The sequence below is a fragment of the Mauremys reevesii genome, linkage group 25 (genome assembly GCF_016161935.1).
Source record: "Mauremys reevesii isolate NIE-2019 linkage group 25, ASM1616193v1, whole genome shotgun sequence".
In the NCBI taxonomy this organism is placed as follows: Eukaryota; Metazoa; Chordata; order Testudines; family Geoemydidae; genus Mauremys; species Mauremys reevesii.
In genome coordinates, this window is record NC_052647.1 from 19767836 (window position 1) to 19791041 (window position 23206).

Consider the following 23206-nt stretch of genomic DNA (forward strand, 5'->3'; position numbering starts at 1 on the left):
CCTGGGGGGATAGGAAGAGAGATGCACATCTCGCACCGCTCCCCAATTAACAGTCACACCTATGGAGCCCTCCCCACTACCTGCGAGCCCCAATGACGAAGCAATCCCTGTTGAGAGTCCCCCAGGCTTTTGCCAGAGAACCCCCTTCAAATGAAGCGATGCTCGTTAATTAAACGCCTCCTCCATTAGCACACAGAGACGTCCCCGCCATTAACAGAGGCACCCTTCCTTTAGGGGGACCTGCAAGGGGGGGAAATGGGCTCCTGCCCCTTTATGATGGATGAGGCCAGAAAAGCTTTAAAAAAAAAAAAAAGAAGAAATGTTTTCTGCTTGTTTTTTACATTAAAAAAAAAATCATCAGCATCATCATTACTATTACTGGTATGAGGTAGCACCCATAGGCCCAGGCAGAACTGCAGCCCCATTGTGCAGGGCGCTGCCCAGCTACAAAGCAAAAGCTAATCCCTGTCCTAACGTGTTTACAGTCTGGAGTTGTCAGGCGAGGCAGTGGGAGCAAACACCCTAACTAGTTTTAAGATGGTGCTTAATACGTGTATGAAGGGGATTAACTGCCAGGGTTGCCTGTGAAAATAGGGGACTGGACTTGATGACCTGGGAGGTCCGTTTCAGTCCTACATCCCTAATTCAGGTCCTGTCTAGGCTGGAAGACTCTATGGTGACCGGAGATCTAGTGAAATAGTGACATCACAAGAGCTGAGCAATTAAACAGGTAGGGATTTTTTTAGACAGACTGTGAAAACTCTTGTCTTTGTCAGCACCTGTTTGACTCTGATGCCTAACTAACATTCTGGAGAAAGGAATTCTTTGTTAATAAACCGCCCCTTTAAGTTATTCCTGCTCACAGTACACATCCCTGAGACCTCCCAAAGGTCACCTAGCAAAAAAATAACACCACGGAAGATCAGACTTTATGATTGAAATTTACAAAAGAGCTCAGTTCTTATTTAGGCACCTAAACGTATGGGGCAGGTTGGGTGCTGAGGACTTTACTTATGTGCCTATCCCTGTATGGGTGCTGAGCTCCTTTGTTAATCTGGCCCGGATTGTGCGTGCTGAAGAACTGGAAATCTGTCCCTGAGCTATTTTTAAAACTCCTGATATTAATAAGGTAAAAAACTAAGGAGAATTTTTTTAAAAACGGTTTTTAAGAGGGGGAAGGGGGGAATATTCACGGTTGTTGTATTTTCCCTCCATCATAAAGAAGCAAAAACCAAAAAGAGCCCAAGGCTAAATGCAGGTCAACTTTATCACAGAGGCCCTGTCAAGAGAGACGACCGATTAACAGGGAGCCCCTCGTTAAAAGACGACCCCTCCTGTGTTTTAAACACAAAGGTCTCTTGAAAACCCCCTCCACCCCGCTCCCTTAACTCATCATCATAACTTAAGACATAAATATAATTCTTACATTTATAGATTAAATACACTGGGGGGAGGGGAAGGTGGAAGCTCCTCTTGGTATCTCCGCAGGGTGACTGGTGCCCCTCCTTTGTAAAGTGGGTGGAGGACGACATGGGTTATTTGTATCCTCCCCTGCCCCCTCTGACCTGAGGGCAAAGGTTCTGATGCACCATTTAGGGCCAGATCCTGGTGGGGGCTGAGTTCCAGGGCCCCAATCCATCCATGCACCCGCCGAACACCAAACTCATGAGTAGTTCCATCGGCTTTACAGGATCAGGTTCCCAGCGCCCAGGATCAGGCCCTCACTGGGTTGCCCCAAGTGGGAGATGATTCCTCCCACACACACCTTGGTCAAGCTTGAGTAACTCCTCAGGAAGACGGTGCCAGTGGCTTTGTGAGCCATCCCGGCCAGGTAGGACAAAAGGCTCAGTAGGCCTATTCACGGCAAAGAAAACAACATGACCTGGAGACTAGGTTCAAATCCCAGCCCCTGCTCCATGTGACTTTGCATCACGGTCATTTAACTCTCCCATGCCTGGGTGGAGCAGAAAGCAAGGGTTCCAAGGGAATCCTGTCCAAGAACCCAATAGGTGTCTGCATCTGAGCCGCCACTTCCCCCCCGGAAATAAATTATCTCAGCGAGAGGGGGAACTAAACAGGAGGAGGAAGACGAGGAGGCTGGAGGAGAAGCTCCACCCCAGCTTAGATCTCCAACAAGCTGCTTTGCTCAGGGCTGGTGGTGTCTTTGTCGTCGTTGGCGAGCCCGTCCTGCAAGGCCGCGCCTGGAGAGCCACCGCCAGTGGTCGTCTCCTCCCTCTCGGCTTCACCATCGGCGGGCTTGGCCGCCCCCATCTCGGTGTGGGTCTTCTGGTGCTTGCTGAGGTGGTCGCTGCGGGTGAACCTCTTGTTGCAGAGCAGGCAGGTGAACTTCTTCTCCCGGGTGTGGGTGCGGACGTGACGCTCCAGCTCGTCTGAGCGGGTGAAGCGCTTGCCACAGAAGAGCCAGTTGCAGACGAAGGGGCGCTCACCCGTGTGCCACCGCAGGTGGGCCTTGAGGTGGGAGGCCTTGCCGTAGACCTTCCCGCAGCCCGGGATGTGGCAGCTGTGGATGGGCTTCTTCCGCAGGCTGGCGGCTGAGGCCCCAAGCCGCTCCAGCTCCTGGCAGTTGGGGCAGTCGCACGTCGAGCGGCCGGTGGTGCTGCTGAAGGTGCCGCCACGCGGGGCCTTCAGTCCGATCCCACCTTCCATCAGGGAGTTGTTGGCCACGGGCTTGGGCTTGTACATCTCCTGGGACAGCATGTGTTGGCCGGAAGGGAGGAGGTGAGAGGAGGAGGTGATGCCCACGGCCGGGTATGAGGCAGGGTTCAAGGTGGTGAAGTCGGAGCTGTAGCTTGGCAGCTGAGGGCTCAGGGATGTCTGGGCCGGCACAGGCTGAAGGGAGCCCTGGAGGCCGTCCGACTGGGGCTGGGCACTCAGCCAGTTGGTATTGGAGTGCACGTCCCACCAGGAGGCTGTGGCATTGCTGGAGCTGCTGGAGATTCCAGGATGGATCCCGGCTTTGTACCAGGAGCCGTAAGGGTGCGCCATATCCAAGGAGGTGTAGACGCTGGGAAGGCACTCGGCCGAGGGGTGGCCCTTGGACACTAGGAGGGACGAGGGGTCCTGAGAGCCGGAGGAAGCTGGAAAGGAGTGAGAGAAGGGGCTGTAGTCGTTGCCGTAGGTGGTGGAGGCTTGCGGGCTGGCCGAGGGGGACATCAGCCCGTTCCCACTGGGGAAGGCGGCCGTGTAGGAATCTCCCATGGCCTCGGAGCTGCGGAGCTTGGGGCTGGACTGCTCGGCTCCCAGCTGGTACAGCTTCTTCCCCAAAGGGTTCCCCACTTTCCCAGGCGTGGCCGAATCCCGGATTGGGCTGGAGCCTCCAAATTTATTGCAGGTGGCTGTTAGCATAGCCAGGGGGCTGGAGCCATAGCGAGCTTCTTCCTGCAGGGAGGGAGAAAGGAGGGCAAAGCATCAGCAAAGGAAGACAGGACCGGCTGATCACGCGCGTTGGCAGGGACTCAGTGAGGCCTTCAGCAGCTGGGTTTGTACAGGGCCAGGCTGATATCATGGGGGCCAGGACATGGGGCAATACAAATGCAGCACGATAGAGATAAGTTCCCACTGGGAACAATGGAGACTCTCCCCCACTCCACTGAGAACAACAGAGACTCACCCCACATCCCCAAGATCTGCATTCACCTGAGCCACTGCGGTGCCACATGGGAGTTGTAGTTCAGTGCCTCCTGCCCCCATTCTCTGTTATGAACTGCCCTCCACAGAGACACTACGTCTCCCACAATGCCTTGAGGTCATGGGATTCCCATGATGCACCAAGGCCAGCCAGAGGGGAGATTGCGGTGCATCATGGGAGATGTAGTTCAGCCAGCAAGCCTTGCCCAAGGGGGAGAATGAGGGCACGAGGCACCCAGAAGGCACCGCAGTGGTTCGGGCAGATGCAGATTAATGTCAAACTGACCCCAAACTAAACATTTTCTTTTGATTTTTCCAACAGATTTTAAAAAAATGGCTAAATCAACATTTTCCCACACAAATTTCCATTTTGCAGAAACCACATTTTCTGTCAAAGATACATTTCAATGGAAAATTCCCAACTGGCTTCGTTATTTCATAGTAATTGGATTCTCCCCCATTCCCCAAAATGGTGCCTTGTGGGAGTTGTAATTCGGGTGTCTGATGCCCCCATTCTCCCCTCTATGTATGTATTGGGCTCCTCAGCTGAACTAACTTCCCATGCTGCACAGCAGTCATGGGATTCCCATGATGCATCATAGCAGCTCACAAAGACGACTGGGGTTTTCAATGGGAATTGAGCTAAGCAATTTCAACAGGAATTGAGCAGTTAACAGTGTTCCAACTCTCATGATTTTAATCACAAATCACAAGATATTTGCTGTTTATCCTAAAGCCCCAGCTCCTGGAGTCATGTGACTAGGTAGGAATCTCAGATACATCTAAATCCCTTACCCTCCTTTGAAAATCCCAACCTTAAAAAATATATAGTGTGACTCACAGATTCATACATTTTAAGGCCAACATGCATCATTAGATCATCTCCAACCTCCTGTATGTCACAGGCCAGAGAATTTCACCCAGTCACCTTTGTATTGAGCACAATAACTTGCATTTGACTAAAGCACAATCCAACAGAGGCAGAGAAAAAATGAAGAGGTAGAAACCAAGGAGAGTCTGTGATGAGGAGAGACACAAGGAGACTTCTCCAAGCAGCAGGAGCAAAACGTTCTCACACCAACGGCATAAGGAGAATGTGAGACAGGAGGCAAATGCTAACTGAGCAGAGGGACTGAGAACTAGAGCCAGGCAGGTTTTCCCATGTCACGAGAGTTTCTGAGATTTCCAAATGTTTTCCCACTCTGAACCAGGATGAAAAGTTGAAATCTCAAACATTTTTTGCAAAACAATAACCTGAAAAAATTTCAGATCAGGCCAACTGAAACATTTCATTTTGGTAAGTTGGAAACATTGCAGGTTGATTTTGACCTTTGATTAACCTTTTACTTTTTTTTAAAGTATAAATGCACCAAAATTTTGAAATGAAAAGTTGTTTCGAACTGAAAAGCAAAACTTTTCTTTTCAAAAATGTCAATGCTTCTTTTTTCAATTTTTTTTTTCGATTTGGAAGATTTGTCATAATCAATCCTTTCCCATGAGCAGATTTGGTTTTGACAGATCAGCATTTTCTGATGAAAAAACCTTCCCAATCAGCGCTAGTGAAAACAGAAGAAGTGAGATGTGGACAGGGCTCGGATTGGGCGGGTACGTGGCAATACAGCATACTCGTAGCTATCCCAAATCGCCTTCCTGCTCTCAAGAATCTCACGTTTTCAGTGCAGTTACCATGTGTAACTGACACAGTGACGTCTGCCTGAATCTGCAGAGAGCCTGAAACAATAGCTGGATGAGGTGTGAACTCTCTGAATAATAGTTCTGAGAGATGTGGGGGTGGAACTTGGAAGACTCCCACCAGTTTTTCTCTTATTCTCATGTAGCCACTGGATGTGGGGTCAGATATTCAAGGGCTCACCAGAGGTGTCAATCTAAGAGGTGTGACTCCACAATCAGGACCAGATTTCCCATAGATCTCAGCCCTCAATTTGCACCCGAGCAGCTGAGATCTTTGGTGCCTAAATGGGAGCTGAGATGTCTTGGAAATCTGGTCTAGAGATTGTGGCAGGATGACTAGGGGTTAATTGGGAACTGGAGCCTAACTGAATGGGGCGGGTCTGCTTGTCTGTTTCTTCAGATCTGGGTCTCACCGAGGAGCTTGACTAATTGGCATCACCGCGCCTCGCATCCAGCCCCTGTTCTCGCTCTGGGTGGCGCGGTCCTTCTGATCTTAAAACACTGCTTCTCGCAGAGAGGGGCTCGGCCAAAGGAGCTGATCTGAGCAGCAGCACGAGAGGCTGTGGTTCTGCCCCCAGTCTGGAACGCAGCCCCTCTGCTGTTCCAGCCCTGGATTACCCTCCCTGTGCACAGCTCTGCTGATGCCCCTCGATCCCCATGGTCTGCTATGGGGCCTTCTGCACACATGCTCCTTAGTCCTGGCTTTCTTCTCCCCACTGCTCTTCCAAACCTGGGACCACGCTAGACACACAGCGCTGCTGGTACAAATCGCTGCTTACTCCAGTCCTGATCCTGAGATAGCTCAGAAGTTAGTAAACAAACCAGAGCTGTCGTTTCACTCCTGTGGCCTTACCCAGCCAATCTCCCAGCACGTGCATAGCCTCATGCCTCTGTCCAAGCCCCATTTCAGCCATTAGCAAGTTCTACGGACTGACGTTATCCTTGTAAATGAATAACATTCTAGCCAATGTATGTTGAGTTTCTATCGTGTCTTTGGCTATGGCTACACTTAAACTTCAAAGCGCTGCGCAGCGGCGCGCGCTGGGCAGCGCGCTTTGAAGCGCTAGTAGCGCCAGCGCCAGCGCTGGGAGAAAAACCTCCTGCAGCGCTGTCCGTCCTCAGCTCCCTGTGGGACAGACGGGGACAGCGGGCGGCTGCGGCTCTGGGCGCTGATCTGCACTTGCACTGGCGCGCGCGCTGCAGAGCACTGCAGCACAGTGTGTTCACCCTGCTGCTGCTGCCTTTGACTCCCAAAAGATTCCAAATCACTTGACCCACTTTACTGCTGCCTAACTAGTGTGTGTGTATACCTATGGCTGACTTTACCCCCCTCCCATTAAAATGCAGCCACCTCTGGGGTGGGATGCGCCAGCTGTTTACCTACAGGCAGAAACATTCATGATGATTTGGGGCAGGAAATGAAAAATACTGTGTCCATTTGAAACTGCAGGTGGAAGTTAAGGCAGGAGCTAGCTAAGCAGCTATCACAACAGGTGTTGCTATGTAAATGATAAATTAAATAGGATTATTATTAATATTGACCTGAGGATCTGACCCCAAAATTGGAATCTGGGCAGGACATTAGAGTAACATCTCAGACTTACAGAAAGCGATGGGCTCTGACCACGCAAAGAATTAATTTTAAGCCATCAGCAGGGTTATTCCCATGCATGGAGTTCGAAAAGTTCGTAAGTCTTGTCAGAATCAGTCTTTATGGCCACCTGCAGTCAGGAACACTCTTGGATGTCTCATGTGTAATCTGAATCAGAAGGGATGTGTGGTTTGGTTTACACAGTACTCATGGAAGGGTCACTAATAATATATGGAGATATCCTATCTCATAGAATTGGAAGGGACCCTGAAAGGTTATTAAGCCCAGCCCCCTGTGTTCACTAGCAGGACCAACTACTGATTTTGCCCCAGATCCTTAAGTGGTCCCATCAAGGATTGAACTACACAACCGTAGGTTTAGGAGACCAATACTCAAACCACTGAGCTATCCCTCCCCCCAGTACTCATAAGTGGACCATGCACCATTTTGGAATGTTCACTACTGTGTGCAATTTCACACCCCTGCAACATGTGTGACTTTTTTTGGAAAAGGGCTATTTTCACATTTATAAAACCATGTGTCTTATAGCTCGCCTTGGAAGCTCTTTGGGAGAGGGACTTTTTGTCTGGTGTTTGTACAGCTCCGAGCACAAGGGGTCCTGGTCCGTGGCTGGGGTTCCCAGATGCTATGATATAACAAATAATAAATAATAACAGGTGGCAATGCATTTTGCATGGGGGATGGGGCTGTGAGAGAAGATGAGTTCTTTATGTTGGTTTTTTTTAACTGGAAAAATTAATGCACCTGACCAAAATTTGCCATGGAAACGGTCCCCATTCTGGAGTTCAGAACGAAATGTGAAAAGACTTGAAATTCAAGAAGCATTGCATTTTTGTTCCAGATATTTCGCAAACCACTGCTTATAGCACTGCGGCCAGAGGTGAAATCCAAAGCTACTGCAACTGCAAGGAAAATTACCTTTCCCATGACATATGGTAACATACAATCCCACCTGCCACCCCTCATGGTCTGGGAGGATTTCACTGCCAGTTGTATGTCTGACTCCAATATAGTGGCCTGTTCTGGAACTCTGATGCTTTTTGGTTTCTGTGCTCTGTCCCTTTATGTTTCTACTAGAGTTGGCTGGAAAATGGAGGGTTTCGTGGAAAATTTCAACCTTGTGGGTGAAAAATAAAAATTCAAAAGTTTTCATCCAAAACCCAAACATTGCTATTCAGAAATGTTGCCGTGGTGCCTCATGGGAGTTGTAGTTGCGATGCCTTCTACCCTCTGGGCTGGGCTACCTGGCTGGACTACATCTCCCATGATACACCATGCCCCCTCTTGCTGAGCTGCTGCGATGCATCATGGGTGCTGCATAGTTATGGTGTAACATGGGAGATGTTGTCTTGCTGTTGATGGCACGAAGCACCCAAACTACAACTTCCATAAGGCACCATTACATCGCTTCCAAATATAAATTTTGGGGGTTGGGTATTTTTTTCAATGAACAGTTGAAAATCTCTGCAGAAAGCAGACACTTTTAGTGAAAATGTTTGTTTAATCAAAACCCCAATTTTCTATCTTAAAACAGTTTCAATAGGATATTTTGACCAGCCCTAATTTCTACCTTTCTTGTCATTAACAGAATCTAACAAGAAAAAAGTAAATAGTCTGAGGAGAGAATTCTGGCTGCTTGTTCAGCCATTTTGTTCTCACCATTGCTGCAGCCTGTCATAGAGGAGCTACACACACAGTGTTCTCTCCAAGCGACTTTACTCTTTAACTTTTCTTGTTGCATTCCCCCCCCATCTAAAGATACATCACTTTACCCTTAAAGCATCTGGCTGCTCCTGATGGATCTGTGCGACACCTTGCTGCAGGACTCAACATTGCCATGCATGTCAAAAAGCTGCACTGTCACAAAAAGGCTGCAACCTGCATTCAATCTGGGGAATTTCCCTCATGTTGTTCTTTGCATTAAAGTAGCACCTAGAGATTTCAGTGGAGATCAAGGCCGCATCATGCTACATGTACATACCTTGCACAACGGGGCCTTGAACTCAATCATGGGTGAGACAGAGAAAGGCAGGATTATTATGCCCATTTTTCAGATGGGGAACTGAGGCACACACCCATTGTGGGTGTTAGGTGTCTGAATACCTTTGTGGATCTGGGCCAGAAAGTCTAAGTAACTTGCCCAAGGTCACACACAGTCTGTGCTAGAGCCTGGTACTGAACCTAGGTCTCTTGAGTCGAGCCCTGCAACCCGACCTGGATGGGACCTGACCACAAGCGTGAGCGAACAACTGAACCTTCTGGGGCTCGGATCAGCTCTCCTCCTGCTGCCTGCGGAGTGAGCACGGTGGCAGCTGTGTGCCCCACTCCGCCAGCTACTGCCACTTCGCTGTGCTGCGTGTGCTGCAGAGTGAGCGTGCCGGGAGTCCCAGCTTCTCTCGCTCCGTAACACACACAACCCAGCAAGGTGGGGCAGCCGGTGGGCACGTTGGGTTGGATTGGGTGGGTTTGAGCCCAGGCTGGGCTTAAAAATTAGGCCTGAGAGGCCTCTACTCTCGAGTTCCAGCTTAGTCACAAAACCACCCTTCTTCTAAGCCCATGTGGTATGCCCTAGCCTAGCCCAGGGCTGGAGGCTTGAGAACTCAGGCCCCGATTCAGGAAAGCATTTAAGCACATGCTTAACTAATCCAGCGTTCAAAAAACTCCTGAGTCGGGCCCTCAAAGATCATCATATTTAGGCAAAAAGAAGTCTGATTGATGTTCTTTTTATTGGCTCTCTGGGAGAGGGTTTGGTGGGACGGCCACCTTTTTTCAGCTTTGCTCTGCAACCACAAGGGCTAGCCACCTCTGTGGCTATTAGCCAGATGGTCAGGGACGCTGCCCCATGCTCCAGGCGTCCCTAAGCCTCTGATTGCTGGAAGCTGGGACTGGACAACAGGGGGTGGATCACTCGATAATTGCCCTGTTCTGTTAATTCCCTCTGAAGCATCTGGTATCGGCCACTGTCGGAAGACAGGACGCTGGGCTAGATGGTCCATTGGTCTGACCCGGTATGACCGTTCTTATGTTCTTAGTGAGATTCTCGCGCTGCCCCATGACTCCGGGAGCTAGGGCTTGAACTTAAACACCAGGCACTACCAGACTCATGATAAAATGTCCCGTCGTGTGCTTAAGTGGTTTCCTGAATTGGGGCCCAGTGCCGATTTGGGGGAGGGACAGAGACTCTGTTGGAATCGTTAAAACTCATTCAGTAAAACTCTCGTCCTTCCCAACATGCAGAAGCAAGACTATAAATCCAGCTTTGCTGCACTGAATCCCTGCCGTCAGCCCCTTGGCTTCCCCCCCTTGCTTGTCTCATTAGTTTGCTTCTCCGAATGGCTGATCCTCTCCACGCAGAAGCTCACAGCTTCCGAGCGCCTCCTGTTTCCAATCTTGCCTCCCTCTCTTTCTCTCTCTCTTTTTTTTTTTTATGGCCTTTTAATTGAATTACGTTGTGGCATTTTAAATCCTTCTCTTTCCCTTCCTTAAATGACTTCCTCTTTATTTGCTCCCTTTATGTTTTTAATCTGCTGCTCTGGGAGCTTGGGGCTTTGCCAATTCCGACATGCAATGCGTAAAAAAACAGAGCGTATTTCCAGCTCATCACTCAGAGGCTTTGACCCGCATGCTTAGCATCTATCTAGAGTGTCGTCGGAATTTGGAGTGTAAAAACTGGCATTTCCTTCTTCAACATCACAGCTATTCCCCCACCCCCACCCCACCAGCCCCACTGCTGATTTTTATTGGGGGTGAGGAAGAGCTGAAAGACTCTGGAGATGTTTGTAATAGTTTTGCCTAGTTTTGTACATGTGCCACTGCCCTCTGCTGGAGAGAATCACAACTGTTCAGCTGTGTGTCCTAAACCCTCTACTGCAAACTGCTGATGGAGATTCTCCTTGAACGTAGGTAGTAGCGCTTTTGGAGCAGAAGAGTCTGAGTTCTGGCTCTTCTGTTCCCAAGAATTGCCTTAGATTTGTCTGTTATTACAGGAAAGTTGTCAGCTCAGGAATCATATTTTAAGCACTTTATTTTTCACTATTTGTGGCTTTTAAAAAAAATTATTATGATTATTTCCCTGAGCTAAGACTATTTTTATTAGGATTCTGGTGTCACCCACAATCTGCTACTCACTTTCCAGACATAACAAGACACAGGCCTTGCATACTAAAAAAGCTGCACAAACTTAACGAAGAGCCAATTTAGTTAAGGCAATGCAAATGCCTAATGCAGACACACACCCTCACGTAAATCAGTTTAGCTTTGATTTAGGCTGAGTCAACTGATGCAAGGGGAAAACCGAATTAAGTGTGTCTATACTAGCAGTTTGCATTGATGCAAATAGATGGCTTTAAAATCAAGACTGGATCCATTGCAATTAGTCAGTTTCAGCTGATCAGTCAACCAGTTTTGTAATGTCCCGGACTTGTCTACACATAGTATGTGTTGTACCAGATTCACTAAACTGGTTCAGTTAAACCAGTGCAAAATCCTGCGTGGACGATCTTATTTCAGATTAAGAGCATCTTATTTTGGTTTCACTTAAACCTGTTCGTAACGGACTTAAACTAAACCACAGTGAGTCTGGTTTAAACTGAAATAAACGTGGCTCTGATTTCGTTCAATCACTGTCATATCACACCTTAAATTAAACTGGAGCGATGCTACACATAGACAAGCCCCTACAGCTCTCTCAGGGCATGGAAACCAGCCAAGAGGAGCCTGCCCCCCAGAGGATCCATCCCCAGGTGTGCTGGGACAGGATAGTGGTTGCTTAGAGTGGATTGCCCATGTAGCATAGACAGGCTGGATAAATCTCATAGCAATGCCCCTCATTGTGGTCTCGGGGCTTTGATTCGAGGGGCAGACCGGGGCATGAGTTTCCAGCATGCTTCCATTCCATGCCAACTCACTGCTGCAGTACCTGAGTGGCGACCCGCTGCCAGGACAACGGGGATTTGCCGTTGGCCGTTGTGACATAGATTCCAGGGGAACATTTTTGACTGGGCATTAAAGGAACTCGCCCCTTCCCAGCAGCACCTAACATCAAGCCAAATCCGGCCTGAGAGTGTCTCTTTCAGCAGCCTGGGAGGGTCCTGCTGGCTTTCCGATGCAACCACAGCATGGCAGTGCCAGGCACTGTGGAGCAATGCAGTCCAAGGAGCTGGCCTGGGGTGTCTGGCTGTCGACACCACGTCGTGCTGCCCCTTGGGCGAGGCGAGAGGACAGGGAGCTGTCTGAGATTCCCCCCCCCTTCCCCTCCCCACTCCTGGCTGGCAACAGGCATGGCCAGATGGAAACATCCAGACCAGAGCCTCAGCTATTCACACAAAACACCCAGGGACTCAGATGCGGCCGGGCTGCTCCGTGGGACGTGCCAGACCCCAGGGTTGCTGCCGCCTCAGAGTCTGAGGAAACACTGTGGTGGGGGCAGGTAGAGGGAACAGAATATGCTGGGCAGTGGCTGAGATAGACCCACAGCTTGCATCAGTCCAGGCCAAGGGTTCCAGCCCAACTACCCGCCCCCATGCCGGCCGCTGTCAGGGACAACACGAAACCAGGAGACCAGCAAGGTATCGGCAGCCAGTTGGTACCAGCAGCTGAGGGAGCTGCTAGCTGGGCTGAAGCCAGAGGAGACCGATCTCTAGAGCTACCAGGACAGAGAATCCTCAATGGGAGCTGCTGAGCATTTATGGAAAACTAGCTCCAGGCACAAGTGTGAGCCGGATGTGAACTGTGACCAAATCAGAATGATTATCATCGTTATTTGTATTTCAGTAGCATAGAGGCTTCAGCCCACATCAGAGTCTGATGGTGCCGGGCGCTGCGCAGACACACGGGGAGAGACGGTCCCTGCCCCAGATGAGATCAGGGCCCCCATGGTGCTGGGCGCTGCACAGACACACAGGGAGAGACAGGCCCTGCCCCAGCTGAGATCAGGGTCCCATGGTGCCAGGCGCTGCACAGACACACAGGGAGATACAGGCCCTGCCCCAGCTGAGATCAGGGTCCCCGTGGTGCCAGGCGCTGCACAGACACACAGGGAGAGACAGGCCCTGCCCCAGCTGAGATCAGGGTCCCCGTGGTGCCAGGCGCTGCACAGACACACAGGGAGAGACAATCCCTACCCCAGCTCACATTCTAAACAGACAACGGCAGGAGGGGAAACTGAGGCACAGAGCGCGGCGGTGACTTGCCCAAGTTTAATGCCAGAACCAGGAATAGAATCCAGCTAGGCCAGTGCCCCTTGCCCCTAGGCCACAGTGTCTCCTGGACACCCACTAACTTTTGCCCGTAGACACTTCCCCATCGGAACAGCTGCTGTAGATGTACTGACCAACCTGCAGAGGTTTTAGACCCAGCATAGGCCACAGCAGTGTCCCCAGCATCCACAGGTGCTGGAACTAAGGGTGCGGGGGGTGCTGCAGCACCCCCCGGCTTGAAGTGGGTTTCCATTATACACAGGGTTTACAGCTTGGTTCAATGGCTTTCAGCCGCCCGCCGCCAGGGGAGACAAGCCTGGGACTTCAGCATCGACAGGCCTGGCCCTGCCAATCATGGGACTCAGCTGTGCCAGTGGGTTTGGCAACGCTGACCCTTGTTCCTTAGGAGTTAAGCTGGGACCCTCCAAACTCATTCCACGCAGGGGCTCCCTTCCCAGTGATCTAGGCCAGGTTTGAACTGGTGACCTAGCCGTCAAATCGGCCTCAAACCCACCCCCTGTGCCTTCCGGCTACCCCAGCCTGTCATCTAACCTAGCCTATAACTAAGGTCAGGCCTCTGCTCTTACAGGAACACTGCTCCTAGTGTGGACACAGTTTATACCAGCAAAGCTGCAATCTCACGGGTAGAACTTCCTCCCCCTGGTCCGTGAGCCGAAGCAAGCGAGAGCAATAAAAGCACAGCTCTGTCAGAGCAACTGCGTCTGCACGTGGGGTTTCTGCCGGCCCAGCTGTATCGTTCGGGGCACACAATTTCACACCTGTGCCTGACGCAGTTATGCCGGCAGACGTCGGGCATGTAGATATGGCCTTTGAGATGCAGGCTCCAGCTCTCCGCTGAGGGGTTTATACCACATCCAGCGCCATATCTCAGCACTAACAGGCTATTAAGAGATAACGGCTAGAGCAGGAATTGCTCCTTCGTCGTCACCTGACTCTCGTTACGCCATTACTGTCCCTAGCGCCCTTTGAGCCGGGTCCGAGCTCTGTGTAAATATCACTGGCTTATGGCCCGTCCATGCAGCTGGATGGCGTTTCTCTGCTTGTCGGTCTGCAATGCGATAGCGTCTGATGGCTGCAGCCTGCCCATTCCCCAAATTTCAGGGAATATTCCAGGCGTCCATGGGCAGAACCCTACTGAATTGGGGGAAATTTGGAGAAAACAAAAGAGGCACGGGGGGGCCCGTGGCATCAGGTGGGCAAAGCCACCAGTATCCCCCGCCTTTAATTCTCTATAGATCAAGGAACTGGCTGATTTCAGAAATTAACCCCTTCCAGCATGACAGCAACACCCCTCCTTTCAGCTCTGTCTATTTCCCAATTGAGCTTAAAATGCTGACCTCCAGAGAAAGAAAGAAAGAAAGAAAGAAAGAAAGAAAGAAAGAAAGAAAGAAAGAACTGGGGGAGCACACAGAGATCCTGGCATGGGAGGGAAGGGGGCGGGTTACACACAGAACCCCTCGCCTCTGTAGGGTGACCACATAGCAACTGTGAAAAAACGGGCCGGGGATGGGGGGTAACAGGCACCTATATAAGAGAAAGTCCCCAAAAACGGGACTGTCCCTATAAAAATGGGACTTCTGGTCACCCCAGGCCTGTGGGAAGGGGAGTTTCAGGGAGCTACTGGATGACACACAAGGGACTTGTGGGGGAATGGAGAAGCCCCCTGGGGCATGCAATGAATTTGGCCAACAGCAGCATGAACCATTTGAACCTCCCCCCCCCTATTATTCTTGTTTCACAGAGAGGGAAACTGAGGCACAGAGCAGGAAATGACCAGGTTACACAGCCATTCAACAGCAATGTTAGGAACAGAACCCACGTAGCCTGGCTTCTAACCTTGCGTTTGCCCCCTGCCCTGCCCACGCAGCCAGCAAGCATTGAATCGTTCCTCAAATTTGACTCACACTCATTTGCTCCCTCCCCACCCCAGCACTTGCGAGTGATAATCCCTTTGTTCCCCAGGCGTTGCCCAGTGCTTTTATTTGCAGCCAGTTGGTCTGGCTGGAGTTGTTAGAACGAAAACCCGCCACCCACATCTAAGGAAAGCCCCGAATGGGTGCATTGCAAGGGGCTGTAGCCACAGGAGGAGTAATGGGAGAATATTACAAAGGGGAACCTTTAGGCTGAATATCAGGAAATTCTTTCTGATGATTGAGTCTGTTCTGCTGGGGAATCTTTTCTCAATGGAGGTAGTGGAAGCACCATCATTTGGGTCTAGAGATGGGCGAACAATGGATTTTTTGGTTCGCAGCAATTCTGAAAAATCGGGTGGGAGGGGAGGGAATTGGGGATTGGGCCTGCTTTGAGCAGGGGGTTGGACTAGATGACCTCCTGAGGTCCCTTCCAACCCTGATAGTCTATAGTTAATTTCATTGACCCAAATTTTCAAACTTTTTAGCAAATCGGAAAGTTGAAAACAATTTCATTCCGGGTCGAACGAAACCTTGTCCCCGACCCCAAACGCGATGTTTCATTTTGGTTTTGAACTCCCCCCACCCTTTTTCAACTAAAAAAAAATCATAGTCAACCTAATATTGAACCAAAAAGTCTGAGGTTTCCTGTCGAAAGCTTAGAAACAAAAGGTTCCGACTTTTTCTGAATTGTTTTTAGAGACAGTTTTTCTGACCAAAACCATTTGCAGAAATCGACATAAATTCACAAAATGTTTCAGTCGAACTGAATCTGTGGGGGATTTTTGCCCAGCTTGAATCGGGACATTTCAAGAGAAGGCGCCGGACGGCAGAGAGCTTTTTAACCCAGCAGAGCAAAGCGAATGAGATCCAGGGGCTACTAAACATAATCCGCTGAGAAATAAGGTGCACATTTTTTGACAGGAACGGCAATTAACTATTGGAACAACTTACCAAGGGATGGATTCTGCATCCAAACTGCATTCTAGCTCCGCTACAAGACATGAGCTTCCTGCAGGACTCACTAGGTGTCAATTTCTCTGGGCTGTGTTAGGCAAGAGATTTAACTAGTTGATCAGAATGGTCCCTTCTAGCCGGGGCCAGCCTTACGGGTGGGCGACCGCCCAGGGTGCTGTGGTCAAGAGGCGTGAAGCGTGGCAGGCCTGGGGTATGAAGCCGTGGACGGGAGCTCGGGGCAATGGGGGTGTGGGAGGCAGCGAGGCCCAGGGGCAATGCGGGTGGGTGGGGAGCCCAGGGAAGCAGCGGAGGCCAGGGGGGATGGAGGGATGGACAGGCAGGCAGCAGGGGCTGGGGCTGGGGGGATGGGTGGGGAGACCAGAGAGATAGCGGGGGGGGGGGGAATTGGGAGTATCCCAAGGAGGCAGCGGGGGCCAGGGGAAATTGGGGGGAAACCTGAGAGGATCCCAAGGAGGCAGCGGAGCCCAGGGGTGCTGGGGGGATGGATGGGCAGGCAGCAGGGGCTGGAGCAATGGGTGGGGGATTGAGGGAGACAGAGGGGGCCAGGAGTGATGGGGGCGGGGAGGTGGAGCCCAGAGAGCCAGGAGTGATTGAGGGGCAAGCCAGGGGAGGCAGTGGGGGCCAGAGGATCCAAAATACAAGTTCGCCCAGGGCGCCATTTTCCCTAAGTTCGGCCCTGCTTGAAAACTAGGCTGGACAAAGGCCTTTGAAGGGAACCAGCCTGTCCTGATTACCCTAGCAAGATGAACTAGGGTTACAAACCCTTTGCAGGCTTGCATCTGCCCCGAGAGCTCTGGGTAAGTCCCATTGGCCCCGAGCTTCTGAGGCTTCTCCAGGCTGATTTTTGTTGGTTCCGAATTCTTTCTCTTCTTATTTTTACGCAAGGAACTGGCAGAGCCCCCGCCTGCCTTTGGATGGATCCTCGCGTATTTCAGCTTATTTGTGAAACAGTTTTTATGGGCACCTACGAGGCCCTTAGACTCAGAGACGTTAAGGCCAGAAGGGACTGTCCTGATCATCTAGTCTGACCTGCACGTCGCAGGCCACAGAACTCACCCACCCACTCCTGTAACAGACTCAGAACCTCCGGCTGAGTTACCGACGTTCTCAAATCATGATTTAAAGACTTCAAGATCTGACCGCACAAGATCTAGTCCATTTTACACGTCTTTAGTGCCAAGAATAAGGATCCAACCTGGCTCCCATTAAACTATAATAGGCCTGATTCTAGCATCACCAACTTGGAGGGTTCAAAAACCATCAGTCAAGCTTTGAAAAATGCCTGAGATTGGCTTAAAAAACTCATAAGCTTTTATAATTAAATAATAAATGTTAGCAAAATCTGGTAAAACGCTTTGATTACATCAGTAATAGGGATGTATTATTGAGAACGAGCGTCGGGCAGTCTGAAATCACCATGTCATCGCCAGCTGGCACTTTTTGGTGAGATAGCCTGCCTTGGAGATAAACTCCTCGCACATCATGCCCCGAAGATCAGACGTGAGATCAGGAAGGGACTTTGCCAGCTCTGGACTGGCGGCTAACCTGTGATTAACCTGGTGCACCGCATCAGTCATAACCCTTTAGATGCCCGGAATAAATCCATACAACATCCAGCGCTGTGGCCCTCGCTGTCTACCCAGGGGCGGCTCTAGACATTTCGCCGTCCCAAGCACGGCGGCATGCCGCGGGGGACGCTCTGCCAGTCGCCGGTCCCGCGGCTCCGGTGGACCTCCCGCAGGACCAGCAGACCCTTCGCAGGCACGCCTGTGGGAGGTCCACCGGAGCCGCGGGACCAGCGGACCCTCCGCAGGCATGCCGCCGAAGGCTGCCTGCCTGCCACCCTCCCGGCGACTGGCAGAGCGCCCCCTGCGGCATGCCGCCCCAAGCACGCGCTTGGCGTGCTGGGGCCTGGAGCCGCCCCTGTGTCTACCTGTATTGTTGTTTTTCTGGGTTCTGAGCATTTCGGGTTACACTCCAGTCAGTCGCATCTCAAGCTTTTCCTCACAATTACGAGAGTGACTTATTTCCTTGTCTAAAACAATGAGACCAGATGTTCTGGCCTCACCCCATGACTCCCAGTTCTGGGACTTCCCGAAAAACCACAGCTCATGGTAAAATCGCAACAGTGGGGTTCTCATTTACACTAAGGGCTCTTTAAACAGCCACACTGGTGCAAAGGGGGCACTAGTGTAAATGAGACTCGGCCTATCGGCGCTTTGCCATTGGCCTAAATCGGAGCCGGATGGGGCTCTATGTGCACAGTCACATCAGCAAGAAATGTGCTAGGGCCTGATCGTAATCCCATTTACACTCATTTCAAATGGCTGTAATTCCATCCACTTCCGTTCTGATTTACACCAGGGGAGGAGAACAATTAATCTCCTGGTGCCTCCTCACCCCACCAGAAAGACTGTGGCGGCCCCAGCGCAGGGCTCTGCTGTCCACGTCGATGAAGGACCCTCTCTCTGCCCGCCAACTCGGCCAGCTCAGCCATCAGAGACAGACGGTTCCCCTTCCAGTGTTGGGAGAGAGAAACCATTCAGCCCAAATTTCTGCCCCTGATCACCCGCCCGTGCGCAAATCCTTAGCAGCTCCCTGGGCTTTTCCTGGAGTCACAGCTGGAATCGATCTCTGCGGGCAGAGCTAAGGCCCAGGGCCGCCCGGGGCGGGCGGGGGTGGGGGCAGGGAGGCAATTTGCCCCAGGCCCCGCAGAGGCCCCCACGAGAATATAGTATTGCAACTTTTTTTTATGGAAGGGGCCCCCAAAATTACTTTGCCCCAGGCCCCCTGAATCCTCTGGGCAGCCCTGCAAGGCCCTGGCGAGAAGGTGTTGCACACGCCGATGCGGATACACTGCAACAGCGCAAACATGTCAACTGCAGTAACGCCGATGCACCTATGCAGTCGTGACGGCCGACCCCAGAGACCTCCCGAGCCCACCCTCCTACAGCTTGAGCTAAAGCTCCAGCCTGCACAGCTAGGAGCTGTAACAGATCTACGTCCTCTGGGGCTCAGGCACAGCGGAGGCCAGGTAGGCAGACCCACGTGCTCCACATCTGGGGTTTGCGTCAGTGTGACGCCACCGCTGTCCTTCCGCAGGTGCAACGCTCCCTAGTCCGGACAAGCTCTGTGATGGAAACCTGATCTCTCAGCTCCACGCCACTGGATGGCACCCACCAATGCCTTCCTGAAAATTAAATAAAGCCGGCCGGCCCAGCAAGAACAAGCGGCGTGAAATCCAGCGAGCGAGATATGCGAAATCTAGGGGGTGGACAAAGGTGATCCAAGGACCCACCACTAGGAAACCACGATCCTGCTTGCTAGTAGTGCGGGGAGGAGGGCGGCAGGGGGGTGGGGACAGAGGGCAGCTTTGATGTCCTTCCCTTCCTGGAAAAAAAAAACTCCTTAATGGGTTCTCCCTCTGGCCTCTCCTTCCACCCTTCACAGCCTCCAGTCCTTTGAGGAAGGCAGAAAATCTGGGGTCAGGACGCCTGTGTTCTATTCCTGGCTCTGGGAATTAGGGCAGGGGATGGGGAGCCAGGACGCTTTGATTCGCATTCATTACTGCCTTGCCCAGGGGCTATTCGGCGCCCCTGAACCAACGGCTGCACCCGGGACGGTGCAGCTAGAATGAATTAATCCCCCCGAGCCCTGATTCCATTCTGGACTCTGCCGCTGACTCCGCCCGTCGGGCCTCTGCATGAGGGACCCTGGGAAAGGCCTTCGAAACCACCGAAGCAAAGAGATGCTAAGGGGAGCCCCGGTGCATGCTGGGAGCCCCGGTGCATGCTGGGAGCCCCGGGGGACTTTGTTCGGGAGGCTGGTCTTCATGCCGAGGCGCTTCGCGCCATAACCTGGTGCAGGGCTGCTGCAGCTGTGCCCAAAGGAGCTTGGCCCGAATACGAGGGATAAGGAATTTCTTTAACTGGTCCGACTTGCTCGAAATTACTCCCTGCACCCTAAAACGTGAGCAGATTTACCCCCCGCCTGGAATCTCGGATGGTTCGAGCTGTGTTCCTAGAAGGGTCAGTTCCACCCTCCCCGCAGCGCACATATAGATCTGCTCCATCAGCATCCAACGTGCAGCTGGCCCAGGTGGGACCGGCCTCAAGTGGCGACGCCACGTCTCGGCCCCTGGCATGGACATGCTCCGCTCCCTCCCAGCGCGGCGCGGCACGCCTCGGCGAGGCTGGCGGCAATGCTATGCGTGCCCCTGCCTTTTACAGGGCTTGTTTAACCTCCCCGCCCGGCACTGCGGGGAAGTGCGAAAGGGTGATTAACTCTGTTCTACAGGTGGGTAAATGGAGGCAGGGGGAGAGGACGGGATCTGCCCAAGGTCATCCAGCAGGTCAATGGCGGAACCTAGCCCCGTCCACTAAGCACTAGGCAATACTCCCTCCCTGAAGTCTCACTCCCCTGGCTTGATCACCCTCAAGGAATAGAACACAGGCATCCCAGTCTAACCATTCAATTCCCTCCCAGTGCCGGAACAGAACCCAGGGGAACGCAGGCCCCTGCTCTAACCACTCAACTCCCTCCCCAAATAGAACCCAGGAGTCCTGGCGCCTACTGCCCAACGGGACACCCACTGCAGAGCTGCAATCCCAAGCCCACCTGTGCCAGGATCTGGGCGCGAGCCTTTCTTGTGCACCCCCTTCCCCCGCCACCCCTGGCTCCCCATGCATGGACGGCAGCCGAGTCAGGCTAGGGGACCAGCACATGCCATGGCACGGGAAGGCGGCTCTTGTTTTTTTCCAGTTGTAACTTTCCTCAGCCCAGGGCTGTTTTGACTGGGGGGGCGGGGGGATGATAGAACTGACACTGGGAGGGAATGGGGGGGGGGAATTGACTGGGCCAAATTAGAGGCAGCCCCTTTGGTCGACCGTTTCATCCCCCTCTTGCCCCGGTGAGTCCATCCTGATTGAATCCCTCCTCTCCATAGGAAATATGTACAAACCATTGGGAGACAGAGCAGGGAGCAGCCAGGTTAACCAGCCCCAGGCGGACCGACACGGGACTGACCACAGACAGAACAGACCAGTGTCAGCAAAACATCAGGCAGAAGACTCAGGAGCGTGGCAACCAGCTCCGGGCCCAGCAATGGGCCACGCTTAGAGACCAAAGGCCAGATTCCTTGGGGGTTAGGCACCTAAATACCTTTCAAAACTGTCCCCAAGTCCCCTCAACTTGCAGCAAAGCCGAGACAGCTAAGGGCGAGCGGCACTGCAGGGATCAGGCACAGAGGGAAACTGGGCGGCTTATATCTCCTTGGAAACAGTGGCCATCTGGGCAAAGACATTTGTCTCTAGGCCACTAGCTGGGATGACCCCCGGCCACCTCCAGCTAGCCTCTTGGGAGAGACCATAGCTGGGTTTGCGACAGTCCCGTCAACGCGCCATGGGCCCGATCCTGGGAAGCTGTGAGCACCCTCTCATATGGTGCCGGGCCTCTGCATCGCCACATCCCCGGGAGGGGGGGGGGGAGTCAATCGGCATCGCTCTGCACAGAGACATCGACGCCGATGGAATGATGCCAACTGGGAGTCTGGCCCCGCTGACTCCAAGGGAGCGACGGACGATATACACCCGTTGGGGAGGGTTTGCCCCATTGCCCTCAACAGATCGACTCTGATTTAAACCAGCCCACGTGCCTTGCCAGCTGAGGGCCCTCAGGGCCTTAAAAGACCGACTGAATCCTACTCTTAGCTAAGCCAGCTGCCTGCAGTGCCAAGCGCCCGATGCCAGGAGCTGGGTTCCAGGAAGCTGAAAGCACCATTGCTTTAACAAGATCCATTCCCCCCACTTTCTTCTTGTTTTCCCAGGCTGCCAAGCGGAGAATGGAAGGGGGGTTAGCGGGGCGCTGGGGAGTTTTAATGTGGAACATGACCTTATTAACACACCTATCGCCAGCTTTGAATCTCTCACCACTGCTGAAATTTCAGCTTCAAACGACTTGCTGGGTTGTGGGTTTTTTGAAACGTTCAAGCTTCGGGCCGCTTTTATTTTCCATCTCCGACCATTAGTTCCTTTCCTTTTAATTAAAACCCCCCTCGTTATCTTCTTCCCCCTTCTTCAAAAAAACAAAAAAGCCGACTTCGAAACCTACCTGATCCCCCTCTTTAAAAAAAAAAAAGATTGTCAGACACTTTTTTCGCTGCACGATCACGTAGGATCATGAAAAAGGATTTTTCTTTCTTCTAAAAAAAAAAAATCTTAAAAACAACCCTTTAAATAGCAACTCCGGCCGGTGAAATTTCTGTAGCCAATAAAATCTGAAAATAGCCCTGAACTGGGAGTTTGTCCTCAACCGAAACCTAAATATTTGTGACTATAGCAGCCGGGCAGTTGGGTTTCTGAATCTTTCCCAACCTTTGCAATCGCTGCTTGTGAAGGGTGGAGAGGCTAGAAAAAGTTTTCTCTTTAACTTGATTCTAAGTTTTGCCTTTCATCTAAACAAGGAAAACACCCCTTCAGATTTAAAAACCATACCCTGTTAGATGGGGCACAGTCCTGGGTCGGTTTTGCAGAAGTCTACACACACACACACACTCACACAAACTAAACACAGATGACACTGAAATCCAGGGCACCCACAATCAGCACCCAGGCGCTCCCACTCCAGAGTTGAGAGGAAACATCCTTGATCTCTATCGCTGCTCCTTCCTCTTGGTAGATTTCACCCCCTCTTAAGATCGGCTGCCCAGCACCCCTCGCACCCAGTCCTTACAGCTTCACAATGGATTTGATTTTAGGAAACCCCCCCCACCCCAAAATAAAAAGAAAATGCAAAGAAAGAAAGCAGGGGAGAAAAAAAGAGCTTCTTACTTTTTTCAGCTCCTTGGGGTTTAGCTTCCACCTGGCTTGAGAAAACCCAATTGCTGCTAAGTCAGGGCTCTCTAAGGCCCTTGAGTGCATGCAGTGGGGAGATTACCTCGAGCGCAGGAGATGCCATCTCTTGTGTGTCCCAGCCTGGGGCGAGTGCGGCAGATTTGGAGGAGAGACAGGGAGAGGGAACTAGTTGATCCGTAGTTAGAAGGGACTGGGGGGGTGGGGGGAAGCTCCTTCCCTTTGCACTAGGATCCACCCTCTAATTACAGCCTAGGAGCCTTTGAGCACCCGCTAGTATCCAATAAAGGAGGCGGGGAG

At 51.9% G+C, this 23206-nt stretch overlaps 1 protein-coding gene across 2 annotated transcripts; it reads right to left on the minus strand.

Moving 5' to 3' along the window:
• Positions 1-393: 393 nt before the first annotated feature.
• Positions 394-22982, minus strand: SP7 (Sp7 transcription factor). 2 transcript variants are annotated; one of them, XM_039514522.1, is made up of 2 exons: positions 22886-22982; positions 394-3399 (listed from the first exon to the last, which is right to left on the minus strand). In XM_039514522.1, the coding sequence occupies exons 1-2, from the start codon at positions 22973-22975 to the stop codon at positions 2122-2124; spliced, it is 1368 nt and encodes a 455-aa protein (XP_039370456.1). In that variant the 5' UTR covers positions 22976-22982; the 3' UTR covers positions 394-2121. The 2 variants fall into 2 exon arrangements, with proteins under 2 accessions (XP_039370456.1, XP_039370457.1); XM_039514523.1 differs by lacking the exon at positions 22886-22982 and adding an exon at positions 3632-3652.
• Between the last annotated feature and the right edge of the window lie 224 nt (positions 22983-23206).